The sequence below is a fragment of the Melospiza georgiana genome, chromosome 4 (genome assembly GCF_028018845.1).
Source record: "Melospiza georgiana isolate bMelGeo1 chromosome 4, bMelGeo1.pri, whole genome shotgun sequence".
Taxonomy (NCBI): Eukaryota; Metazoa; Chordata; class Aves; order Passeriformes; family Passerellidae; genus Melospiza; species Melospiza georgiana.
In genome coordinates, this window is record NC_080433.1 from 47769272 (window position 1) to 47782925 (window position 13654).

At 42.4% G+C, this 13654-nt stretch overlaps 1 protein-coding gene across 1 annotated transcript in view; it reads right to left on the reverse strand.

Annotated features, from left to right (window-relative positions):
* Positions 1-316: 316 nt before the first annotated feature.
* The window catches only part of HMGA2 (high mobility group AT-hook 2), a 107490-nt gene continuing 94152 nt past the window's right edge, over positions 317-13654 (reverse strand). The window contains exon 5 of the mRNA XM_058022789.1: positions 317-1027. Within this exon, the coding sequence (XP_057878772.1) occupies positions 980-1027 (48 nt within the window). The 3' untranslated portion in view covers positions 317-979. The remainder of the gene's footprint in view (positions 1028-13654) is intronic.

Sequence of the window (13654 nt, forward strand, 5' to 3'; positions counted from 1 at the left end):
GGTACAGGGCAAGTGGAATTAGTAGAAACTAAGCAAAAATCTGGATTATTTTTCTTCAGATAAATTTATGATTAATTTCCAGGTACCTTTCTGTATGTTTTTAAAGACTTTTATCAATAAAGACTTATTCATTAATGGCTTAAGAGTGGTGTCAGTCATTCTTATTTCCATGGAAAACACCTGGCTCTAAGAAAGCCAACTCCTTGGCTCCCTATTATCCAGATGATAAGGTCTGTTCATTTGGTTTACTACTGCTTGTGCTGATATGTTTGTATCTAAAACTATACAACGTATCTTTGTCTTTCTTCCCTTTTGCAAAATGAAAGTACCTTTTTCATGTTGATTTCTTTCTTCTGATTACCAGCTGAATGAAATGAAAAATTAGTTTTCATTTTTTTTTCCCAAAATAATAGTAAGTCTTAAAAAAAAAAATCAAGTAAAAGTCTACAAGAAGGTTACAAAAGAAAAAGAATAGTATCTATCCCCTATCTTTGGTGTTCTAAAACAGGGAGTTCACTAAGTAGGGAGTGGGTTGCTGGAAGTGTTGCAAGGCATGAGTGTTACACACCCAGCCTTTCCTATTTCAATGCCCATTACAATGACTATGTTAAAAGTTTCTTGTTTACGCGCAGTGCAGTGAATGACATAAACCTGATTTGGAGCTCTTCTTGACCCAGTCACCCTTACTTAGCAGCTCAAACAAACTATTAGTAGGTTAGGAAAAAAGAAAACAGTAATTAAAAGTTGCATCGTTAATCTGTGTCCCCTTTGTGTTACAGCAGTTTTTCACTAGACCTGGGACTGTGAAGGGATTACAAAGAAGATGATTAGTCAAATCCTTTTTAAGGTTATGTGATTTTTTTTCCCCCCAGGCAAAAGTGGAAAGACCATGGCAATAGAAAGTAAGTGGTCAAGGCAGTGTCTTCTCCCTTCAAAAGACCCAACTGCTGATGAGGTAGAAATTGCATGGTGTGATGTCCTAGTCTTCTTCTGCAGATTCTTGTGAGGACGTTTCTTCAGTCTCTTCCTAGAAAACACAAATATGAAGGATAAATACCGTGGTGACCAGGCATCTTAGGCTGCCAGTTCTGCTGTCCCTCACACAGCTGACAATTACCTCTTGAGCTAATAAAATGCCCTTTACAGTTCCTGTGATGTCTCAAGAAGCCACCCTGGGGAGGAAGGGAAGGTACCCTGCTCTCTGATCCCCCCACCTTGCCTTGCCAGGTTTGTCTTCTACTCCAGGAGATGTCAAGAAAAAGCATTCTGTGCCACGCTTTGTCAGAGGCCTCTTATGGCCAGCAGACATGGGCAGCAAGAAAATGGAAAGCATTTTGAGCACATATCCAATCCTAAGCAGCTGCTCTGGGAAGCCTTCTCCTCCTCATTGGCCCTAGTGCTGCTTCATGTTTGCCTTCAGCAAGCCTGCCCAAATGTGATGTTCTTATTCTGCTTTTTTAAACAAATGTTCAGTACCTTTCAGGTCATGGGTGGTGAACTGGGGGCAACTAACATTTCTAATAAAAGGGGCTGTCAATGAAAAGCTGTTTTTTATCAAACACTGAACATCATCCCCTAAGACAGCACGTGAAAAAGATCTAGGAAGAAGAAGAATTCACCCCCTCAGCCAACTGAGACCTTTGAAGAATGACCAGCTTAAAACAGCTTATAACAGTCTTCATACTTTAATAGATTTGATTTTCCACATGGCTTCATTTTGTCTGGGTGGCTAACTGACACAATTTATAACTCCCTTCCTTTCCCAGGCCACTACAGTACACCATTCAGCAAAGCTTGCCTTAAAGCTTGCCTGCCTTATACGACCAAACTTCCATTCATTAGTGTTTGAAACACCTCAGCTGTGAAGGGCTCCTAAATGCTACCATGTGTGACACTGATGCAGAGGAGCGGCATCAAGGAAAAACACAGTGCTTTAATCATAGGCCACTGCTTACTGCAATCCCCTTTCAAAAGGTTTCGACCTCCCCCTGCACCTCCCTGCAAGAAAAGGCCAAAAGAAAGCTGAAAATCCAGGGAATAAACATAACTATAAATGAACGGATGACAGCTTAAAAAATATAACCATAGCAGCATCAAGCCATGAGATTTCACACTGGTTTTGTTTAGTCTGCTTTGGGTTATGTGGGAAAAGTGAAAAGCATGAAGGAAATGCTCCCCCCCTCTTCCTTCATGCCCCCACCCCTGCTAAAGCTTGGGCCTCAGATATTTAGGCCAGTAGGTTTATACCTCTTGACAAGGAAACAGGCCATGACCCTGGGGTACTCTCTTGAGTACCAGGCACAAAGAAAGATGTAGCATGATCAAAGCCGTGGATAGAGCAAAGAGAGCAAAATCAAGTGTCAGCTGCCCTCTGACCTTGAATTTTCAATTCTTATATTCCTGATGACACTGATCTATCGTACAGATGAACAATTTTTTCCTCACAACAACTACTGTCCACTTGTAGCTGGGTTATATTCACAGCACTGGAACAAAAATGATTCTCAACTCATGAAATGATCAAGCAAATTTTACTCTGTCTCTGGTGGCACTGGAGAAACTGAGCTCACACTCCATCAAATCCCATTAATGCATAATGCATTTTTCCTGCTTATCTTCTGTGCAGAGCAGGACTGTTACAACATTTCAGTCAAGAAGAAAAATGGTATTTTCAGGCACCTACCGGAGGGCTAATGTGGGCTGCATGTGGAGAAACACAGCAAAATATGTCGGTTTGAGCCTTGGTAATTCAGAACTCAGAAGGATTGCAGCAAACCCCAGTTTTGCCTCCAAGCCAAGTATTTCAGTTAAAAAATTACTACTGTGGGTTCTGTACTCTTAACATAATACAGATAGACGTGTTTTGGTATTTGATGATGCTGTGGTCAGCCTCTGATTATCATTTCCTGGAAGACGGCAGCACACGTGTGGGTGCGGAGCGGCAGCTCTCTTTGTTTTATGCTTGGCTTGTCAGGAGACTACTGAAACCTGATGAAATCATTTTTCCATGAAGGTAGACTTCCGATCACAAAGTAAGAAGGATGGGGGAGAGGCAAAGTATGTGAAAGGACATACTTCAAAGCTCAGCCAGGGTGGCCACAAGAGAGCTCTTTTTAGTTAAAAAGTTGTCCACTCTAGTGATTTTTACTATGAATCTCACAGTATTTTTTTCCCTAGTAACCCTTGCTGCAGTGACCAAGAAAATAAATGAGAATCTCTTCCTTCATACACTTATATGTGTTCATTTAATGAAGGAAGCTTCTCTCACCTGCACATGTATGTGCAAATATATGTACCTGTAGTATTGGGAAGGATGAAAAACTAAAAATAAAGCTAACACCCCCCCCCCCCATATGTAAACAATAAGCTAATTATTAAAAAAATATTTGATACTGACAAACTTCAAAATCACATCACTGTTGGGAAATACTTTTTTTATGAAGAAAAGCTTTTCAAAGGAATCAGATTGTTCATTCCTTGCAAAAGCCTACGATGCCTCTGTTGCAGATGAGTGTTTTAAGCCAACCTATCATGTAAGCTTCTTGTCAAGACACTGATGGAGGCATGACTGCTGATCTGAAGGCTTACAATTCAAACAAAGGGATACTACAAATCAGACATATATGAAGGGAGGCACCTAAAGGAAGAGTGAGTAGAGGTTCTGAAGGACTGAGTATAGATGTATATTGCAGGAACAGAGAGGGACTTTTTGCACTTGTGATAAACTGGTTGCAAATATCAGAAGGTTGTGCAGCTGGGATCTCCAACCCAACTTCCGCCTCTACAGCACCCACCACCCCTGCACACACACTTTCCAAAAGATGGAGGGTGGAGCAGGCGTTTTGGAAACTGTGTAACCTTTGGAAGTTGAAAACCGGCTCTGTGCTGAGTCACTTCAGCCAGAGATTCACTGAAGTGCTGGCACCGTCAGGGCACTGGACACCTCAGGGGAAGGATGCTTACCAGTAGTAAGCACCCTCCAAGCAAAAGTTTTGGGTTGCACAGCAGCTTTGATTGAGGGTGTTCTCACTTAGGTGCATTCACTTTAGTTGTGGAGGCAGAATGGTGACAGGAGTAAATTGACCATAAAAGTGCATCGACACAGTTTTGCCTTGAACGGCTGCTTCCCAGGTTATTTGTTTTCTGCTGCAGCAAACTAGTGAGAGGTTGGGCCAGCAGACTGCAAAGAGAAATCTGTCAAAGCTTCAAACCAGGCTGGATCTGGCCAACAGGGAAGCCACAGCCATGAAGAGCTCAGGGATCATAGGACAAATAGTTGAAGAACAGGGTGAGTATTCATATCCATAGCTCAGGCTTTACTCCTGCTGCTACGACAATATCCTAGGCGACTTCCCATGCATCCATGTGTACATCCCCATACATGTATCTGCAGGGGCTGATTGGCACAGGGACCAGCTGCAAGAGGCAGTTTCTCTTGGCACACTTGGTCATTCATGGGTCCCACAAATGGATATGTTTGTCCTGGACATAGCATGATGTTTTATGACAAAGGCAGCACACTCAGCCATATCCACCCTTAGTTGCTGTAACTGCCCCATCAGACAGGGAGTGATAGGGAGCTGGTGTCTCTCCCAAAACAGAGCTGCAAGATGGCTTTCTCCAAAGCTCATAAGGGAGCCTTTTCCTGAGGGGCATCATTGGCAAGGTACTGGCAGATGTGGACACTGCCACATTTCATCTCTCACTGAGGCTGGCCTCCCACAGGAGAGAAAGGACAAACTTTGCAATGACTCACAGCAGGTATCTGCCTTCAGAAGGGCTACTCTGCAGTGGACTGGGATCACTGTTGTTAGCCCTGATTTAACTGGTGAAGGTAACAAAAAAGGAACAGGAGGCAGGACAGCAGGTTTCAGTTAGAAGTGCTGTCTGCAGCCAGTATGTTTATTTGGGCTCGCTAACACAGAATTCTGAAATATGACAAACCTTAGTGGGATATGGTTGCCTGAAGACAGCACCTGGTGCTGTTTTTGACGCCTGGACATCTCATCTGATAAGATAAGCTAGAAAGGTGCTGGTCTCCTGTGTCATGCCCTCCTTCTCTGTGTGCATCCCTGTGAACTCCTGGGAAACCGGCACAGAGCAACTGTGTCAAGATGTGTGGACCCATGAACCCTTTCCAGAACTATGAAGTTGAATCTCTCCTTTGGAACTCTCAGCGCTGTGGAAAAACAAACTGGTACCAGACTCTTTTCAATGGTGCCCAGCAACAGGACTCAGAGGAATGGCCATAAACTAAACCACAGTAAGTTCCACCTCAACATGAGAAAAAACTTCATCACACTGAGGGCAGCAGAGCACTGGAACAGGCTGCCCAGGGAGGTCATGGGGTCTCCCTCTCTGGAGACTTTCAAACCCAGCCTGGACATGTTCCTGTGTCACCTGCTCTAGGTTACCCTGCCTTGGAAGGGGGTTTGGACTGGATGATCTCCAGAGCTCCCTTCCAACACAAATGATTCCATAATTCTGTTATTCATTGCTAAACCTCAGAGGTGGGACCATCCAGAATGGAGATGTGCCACAAACGATTGTATTGAAATGTCAACGTCTTTTCAGATCAAAGTCACGCCCTGATCCCAATAGACTTCTTTCCCATGACATCCTGTGTAGGTGAAATGTAACTCTACCTGCTGCCCAAGACCTCTATTTGGTGATCCAGATTTGGCTGGTGCAGGCTATTTTTTCCTGAAATTACAAGCAGCCAGTAGCATCCTAGTGGCCTGAAGAACAGTCATACTTAGTTTGGTCAATGTATGTCCTCTGTGATTTTTTTTTTGGTGGACACCCACAAACTGATAGAAGCAAAACCTGATGATGAAATAATTGTTGGGAGGAGCATTTCCCCACCTGTAGCAAGGTAACTGTGGCATTTTTGTAAAAATGTTTGTTCTGTTCTAATACCCTAGACAAAACTTCAAAGTCTTGGCCCCATGAAACTCACTGGCAATTCACTTTTTTCACCTTCTGCTCATGAATTTCTGACCTGCAGATTAAAAAAACTAAAACCCATTTTGAAATGAACTGCAGGATCACAGTAATGCTGCATATGGAGCCTCTGAATTTGCTACAGCTTTTATTTTATAATGAAGTATTAGCTATTGGCACAGATTTTGCTGGCTGCTTTCTAAGCCCAAGAGGGTATGCTTGAATAGATATGTCAAAAAGAACTGCTGACAAGAGCAACTTGCAAACTGTGGACCATTGTCTGCTGTTAACATGTCTGAAATCCCCTGGCATGCAAGCTAATATTTTCAGAGGAGACCCTGAAATACAGGGATAGGAATAGATGGCTTCTAGAGCAGAGGCCAGGGCCCCGACTGTGCCCAGCTGAGACAGTCCCATCCCTACTGCTCCACAGCCAAAGCAACAAACTGCTTTAGAAATTCTTACAGCACTAACAGACACTCAGTGCAGGTTTGCTCTGTGTGAAGCTTAGGGTGGGATCTGCTGCTTCGAGCTCTGCACTCTCTGCAAAGCACACTAGCGAGCTCAGTGACAGGTGTCACTCAGCAGTAAGGCAAAGTTTAACTGCAGAAGCTGGATTCAGAACTCAAAGTGTTGCAGGTATACTTCACACATCACAGTGAAAGGCTTTATGAGTGCAGAACAGATCACCATGACCATATACAGAAAAGGCCATACAACCCTTCCAACTGCTGGATTAAAAAATTATTTTAAGGAATTATTTCAGTAGAGAAACTCTGTCTCTAAACACATATAAGTCAACCAGACCACAAGCAAGCAATTGCTGTGCACTGCAGCTGCTAGCATGCTAGAAGGAGAAAAAATTCTTTAGCTTGGTGCCTAACAGGACAGTCAAAAACTCTGGCTACAGAACAGTTCTGAGACACCCTGCCTTCTCCTACCACTGTTTCTGCAATCATTGACTAAGTCATAGGACAGCCCTGGGAGCTGTAAGCAGGCAGGTTCCCCTCCAAGGAAGTACAACTTTCAGTACTTTAATGACATTAAATATAAAGAAAGAGACAAATAGAGAGATGCAGCTTGAGGTTGAGATGCAGGGACTGGAAACCAACATTCTTGCTTTAAATGTGTAGGTTCCTATAGACCTAGCCTCTAATAGCCCACTTTGTTATGTAAAGATGTTGCCCTTCAAAAGAGCACAGATTTGGCCATAGCATGATGGCATAGCAATATTTAGATGCCAGCAAGCAGCCTTGCTGAGCTGCTGCTTAACTTTCCTAATGCCCAAGTGCTTGCTGGTGGGCATGTGCAGAGCTACCCAATACTCTTGTGAGCAGTCTAAGGGCTATAAGGTGTCCTAAAGATTGATTTGACTTAGTGATTTCCTCAAAGTTTTCACACTCGGGAAGGCAATGTATAATAGATAGCAAAAATAAGACTTTTTAATTTTAATAAAATTGCATACATGTACGCAATAGCACTGTATTGGAAATTCACACATGGACTTGTTTTGAAATCCCCATGCTCTCTGATTTGAAGTAGGTATTCAAGATGGGTTTTGGGTTTTCTAACTTCTAGGAAGATGGCTCTCCCATAAACTTTTCTGTATAGAAGAAGAATCTTTCTTCTGTTAAAATCAGTCCACTTTTATATAAAAAATCAATTATTCTGTGAAAGACAAAAAGGGAGTAGAGAAAATAAAGCCAAAACCTGACTCTCTCCTGCAGGTCACCAGCCTGTGGTTTTTTAGCAGCATAGTTAGTAAGCAAATTAAGTGCGTCCTCTCCTTTTAAGGCTGGAATAGCAGTGCTTGACTAGCAAAAAGGCTGCTCATAGGGATTTCTGGATAATACACATCCCCAGCTGTTGGAGGAAGTGAACTAGCTGAGGCAGCTGAGTGAAGTTGCTGGGGCTGTGCTGGGACTCAGCTGGTAGAGGTCAGAGAGAGTTAACCATCCTAACACACACAGAAACCACTACTACAGATCCCCTTCCTCTGCTGGAGGAAGTATCTTGCCAGGCTTGGCCAAGTTTTGGTCCTTAAGCAACAAGTTTAGATAACTGGAGGGGACCAAGACATTGCTTAGGAGGATTCCCATAGGACAGGACAGGAAAGGACATTCCTCTTTAAGTTAGAACAGCTTACTTAAAATATAGATTCAAGTCTATTCTTCCTGTTAGATTAAGGGGGAAATAAAAAACATTTCTCCATCTCCTAGCTTATCTCCCACTAGGACAACTGTTTGATATAATGGAGTGAGTGATAAGGAATCTCTCTGGTTACTTTGAGAGAAAGGGCTTATCTGACACAGGAGTTTTAAATCCAGGAGGGCTCACACTGAGAACTTCCAGAAACAGGAATTAGTCTGACTGACATTTAGTTAAAACCTAAATGTACCTGCCTTAGGTTCTGCCTCTCAATTTCTCTTACAGATGATCTTGAATGGACCTCAGCTTTAGGTGGCCAACTTTGCTATGGATTATAAAGCAGCCCTGAAATTAACTCAGCAATGAGGTTCCTGCAAGGCAGCAAGTCACTCAGTGCCAAAGCCTGTGTGGCTGAAGCCTTTTGAAATTGAGACTCAGCTGTCTAAGTTACGTCAAGCCAGATTTCTTAAACGCGTTTTGGCATCTGACTACAGCAAGTGCCTTTTTGACCTAAGCAGGTCAAAACACTTTGAAAAAATCTGTTCCCCATGTGATTAAAAGGAGACTGAAAATCTTCAGCAAAATCTCAGTACTAGTCAGAAGAATTTTACAGGAAACACCATTTAAAGTCTGCAAAGCACAAACCTAAAGTGAAAATGGTGCTTGAAGCAATTGCAGGTGCTATGCAACACTGACAGAGATGTATTTTGTCTTGGAGAGCTTCAACCCTACAATATATAAACATTTCTGGTGGGAAGGAAATAAAATATTAAGAAAAAGAAGGCAGCGATGCTGTTAGAAACATATACAACTGAGCTGGACTGACCCCAACTTTGAGAAGCTGCTCTTACAAACCTCTTGTGGATGCTGTAAACTGGAGGAATGGTAAACTGCTCTGCATTCACAGCCAAAATCCAGACTGGAGCATAAGGCAAGCAGAGGCTCTAATAATAATCTCTAATCACTAATATTTGTGTCCATAATTAGATGAAAGAAGATGGATGCCAACCTTAAAAATTCTTAGACTTGCTAGTTCACTGAAATGCTGTGGGTGACTGTGTTAGCTCTACTTTCTTGTGGCACTGGAGATGGAAAAGCCCAAAAGGCTACTGGAGCCCACAGAGGTAAACCTGAGCAAATCTGCCTTCCCCTTGAGCCCTTGAAATACTTGAAACAGCACCAGTTTCTCTGCATATTTTATGCTGAGAGGCAGAGGAAGGATTACAGCAACGGTCTCCCAGAATGGGGTAGGGCAACACTACTTTGAGAGGCTTTGAAATGGAGGTCAAACCCACATAATTTACCTTTTGCTCCTCTCTGCCCCCCCCACCAAATATAAACCATGAAGAAGAAAATAAAGTAAGGCCTGTTATATTTCTATCTCTTTTTTTTCTCCCCCTAAAAACGACCACTTGTTACAGACAGGAAGCAACTGCCAAAAGTTGTTCACCTTCAATCCTTTATCACTTAAAAAAACATTGCGGCTCTGACCACGAAGCCACTGGCAAGAGTAGTTTGGGGAGAGCTATCTATCTACAGTGATAAATAATAACATAAAGCCTCTTCCCTTTTCAATCCCAGCTGAGAGATTTTGCCAAGTGATCAAACTTGTCTGAACCTCGGAGCAGCAGCTTTGAAGTAATAAGAAAGAGATTGAAAACTTGCAGCCAAGAGCCGCACACACCTCATTAGGGTCCAGCCATGCGGGGAGGCCAAGCAGCAGCCGCCGGGCCCAGCCCCACGTACCCTCTGGAAAGGGGCTGTGGGAAGGGGAGATAAAAGCGCCTTTCACAGTGGAAGTGCACTGGTGACACTTTAACGAGCGCCAGCCCCGGGGCTGAGCGGCCCTTGCCACGCTGCCCGTGCAGCCTCGGCCGCGCAGGGCGCGTGGGCTCGGCCGCCGCCATCCTCGCTCTCCACGTCTCCCCTGGCTTTTCTCATCCCTTGCTTTTTTGTTTCTGAACGAGTGAGTTTAGCATACAGGGCTCTACCTTACCCTGGCCATTCTCAGAATAGCCCTCCAAAATGAGAAACATATTTCTTAAAGATAGCGAGCCAGGTTCCCTGAGCTGGTTCAGCACAGTTCATATGAGACTTTCTACTATAATTTAGAACATGATTTTTAACAACAACTACAATGCACCAAAACAAAAAACAAAACCAAAAAACAAAAACCCCTAGCCAAATCAAAACAAAAACATTAAAGCTTAACAGAGTTGCAAAATGCTTCAAAAATGTCTGAAAATTCTGATCATGGATTTTGCCACACAGACACTGGCAAGGCTGCGTGCTTCCAGCAATGCAGAGTATTTAACTTAGAGAGCTGAGGTTCTGGGTTTAATTTTCAGTTTCAGACTAAACAGCAGGTCTGCAGTGAAAGGCAGGCGACAGCTCCTGAGCACAATGGGGCAATGGAAATGCTTCTCTTGCAAACTTTACTGATTGTGTAACCATGGAGCACCTCTTCGTGCAGACGAAAAAGCAAAATCAGAGACGTTCATGTTGGTTTTAATAAACTTCCCCCATCCCTTCCCTTTTTTACTGCAAGAATTCAGCTGCTATTTTATTATGTAATGCTGCAGGCTAAAAATATATCCCTAATTTAAGCCACCTTGCCAATAAATCTACAAATACCAGGTAATCCAAAAAGGGTAGTTATAGTTTAATGACAAACTCTTCTTGTCATCTTAATATGTTCAACTCCTAAAGGACTTAGAGTGATGCTTTTAAAGGTTTTTTCAACTTCTTGAATATCTCACACTCTGAATCTGGTGGAAAGTGTGAGAAAGTTTGGCCTCCTCAGCACAGAGCAACGACACAACTTTGCTAGACCAGTCTATGCAGCAATCCACAGGACTTTATTTTTAAAGAGCAATCCACAGCTCTTTATTTCTCAAAGCAAGATAACCTGATTCAAAGTGACTGAGGGTCTCAAATTTAGTAGATACTGATGATTTCCTTTTGATTATAGAATCTTTTGTGGGAATTTCTTTTCCAATTGAACACATATACATTCTATAATCAAATCAGAGACGATATCCTGATGGAAATGTATGTTCAAAACATGTTTATTTTACAACTGAGACAGATTTACTGCCATTTATACTTCAATGTTAATCTATTCTCTTGCCTAAACATAAAAAAATACCAACATAAATTACAGTTAATGCCTCACTATGTAACACAGTTCTCAGGAGACTTGAAGCGATGTGTGAGCCCCCCAACTTACTGTAACTGTGTCTTTGCTGTTCTGAATCCAGTTTCCAGAATTTGCTTCAAAATAAGCCTGAGAATCAGGGAAGGGGAGGGGGTGGAAGCCATTCACTACCCTGAATCTGATATCTCCGGGGTCCTAGAGCTCACATGTTCTTTCTTTCCAGACTCAAGTCTGGTTTCAATGGAGCTCTCATTTTTCTTCCCCCTAATCCTGCCGTGAGATCAACCATTGGTAACTCTGTGAGAAATTAAATACCAGGATGTGGGAAATCTGAGATCTGAATTCAAGCAGAATGTGGGTGATTCATTTATTTCTCTCCTTCTGTTTTCCCATGGTTGTTGTGTGGCAAGTAACTCTTCAAACCTGAGATCAGAGATCAGCCCTGAATAATGTGACTACATTGATGGAGCAGAAGAAAAGCAAAAACTACACTGGCAATATTATATCCCTCTCTAATATAATCATTAGTCATTTCTAAAGAGAGATTTCAGCCAATGTTTTCTGAAAACATTCTGGAATTTCCAGAAATGCTTTACAGTGGGATCAACAGCAGAACTTCATCACACTGATGCTCACCATCTGCTGGAGCAGACTTCATAAAAATTTAAAATTTCTTGTATTGGGATCCCAATGAAAAGAGAGACAGTTTGCTATGGTAATGTGACTGCTGACTGCTACAATGCCCAACAGTCAGGCAGGGGTTTTTAAGGGCTTTTTCCTTCCTCAGTTTGAGAAAGGAAAATTTATTTGTTTAGGTCCTGTAAGGATGAGCTCAAGATGCTCACAAACATTAGACTGTGCAAAGATTTAGATCCTTCATGCACTGTTTGGCAAAGTGCTGATGTCTGAAAACCACCTACATACTTCTGTAGCGTTCAACATGAAGTGCCTAGGACCATAATTCTCACTGCATGGTCTAACATGATGTTGTGATACTCCTATACTTCTTACTGTCCACTGTCACAGCAGTCACATGCCTACAATATCCAAGGAGCAATCAATGACCATGAGCTCTGAATGTGCCCCCAGACTGCACCTAGCCTGTTTGTCGTCTGCGCTGCTTCACTCCATCTCAGCACTAAGGAACAGTACAGTGAGAGCATCAATAGAAATTTTATAAAATAGAAGCTCCACCAGGAAAAATGGTTTTAAAGTGTCTATCACAATTGTTTCACACTGATTATGAATCCTTCACCTGAGCTGTCCTCTCTGAACTGCAAGGGAGGAGGCAAGTTCATAGGCTCAGCCTGTCCATCCTAGCCTTAATGTCTGGCACAGGTGTCACAAGCTGAGGGACTGCCCAGGGAGGTCAGATGTCACCCAGGGGTAGCATGGCAGCATTGATTTCAAGGAACTAAATTCACAAAATACTAGGTTACCCTGGTATTTATCCAGAAAAAAAAAATACTGTCTTCTTATTGCTTCTTTCCATAACATGTTTAAATATGGTAATAAGGACTGAGTATACTACTCTTTTTCCTAGCCAAACTTTATTAGTGCTGATGGGTGAAGACTGTAACTATCTATCTGAGCATATTATTTAACAGACAAAAACTGTATTTTCATTGACCTTAACTTTGATTCTATTTGCGCTTACCTTATTACATATGCATCACACCATACTTAATCTTTAAAATAAAATTTGCAGCAGAATTTATATGCTGAATTGGAACAGCAAAGATAGAGCAATGGTTACATAGGTCTGTTTCCCATGTTTTTCAGTGCAGCAAATGAGCAAGGATACAACCCTGAAGTATCTGTAGTAATATTTAAGTCAGGGAATAGAGAATCTTTCAGTGGCTTCACCTGGATGTGGAGGAGCAACAACAATGCAGACCATTGAAAATGCAGAGCCCTTGATGAGAAGCTCAGGAACCAAGCTCTCATCAAAGAGCACTTTCCTCCTGTGCAGCATTCTGCTCCACATCTTTGCTAATTAGCATTTTGATTATTTTTATTACTGTAAGTCCACAGAGTGATCCTGCTGGTAGTTTCAGCTTTCTGAGTATCAGACAGGAAATATCTTAAAATAATCCTTATTTTCTGGGAGTAGCCATGTGCTGCTGAGAATGCTGTATGTCTCGCATGTCTTGTATGAAGTAAGATACCCAAGTGTTAGCAGCACTGACTTGCTACTCTTGAAAATCTCAGCCACAATATGTAGAATGTGTATGCAAAAGTAGCACTTTAATTTACTCCTGACTGACACTTTTTTAAACACTGCTCAGCTATGCTCCTCAACAGTGTTTCCCAAGTACACACCACAAGCCCTTCTCTTCTGGCTACTATTAGTGAGACATCAGTTTGTGTCAAATCAGAGCCAAGTTCAGAACTGGAAGGAGTTGC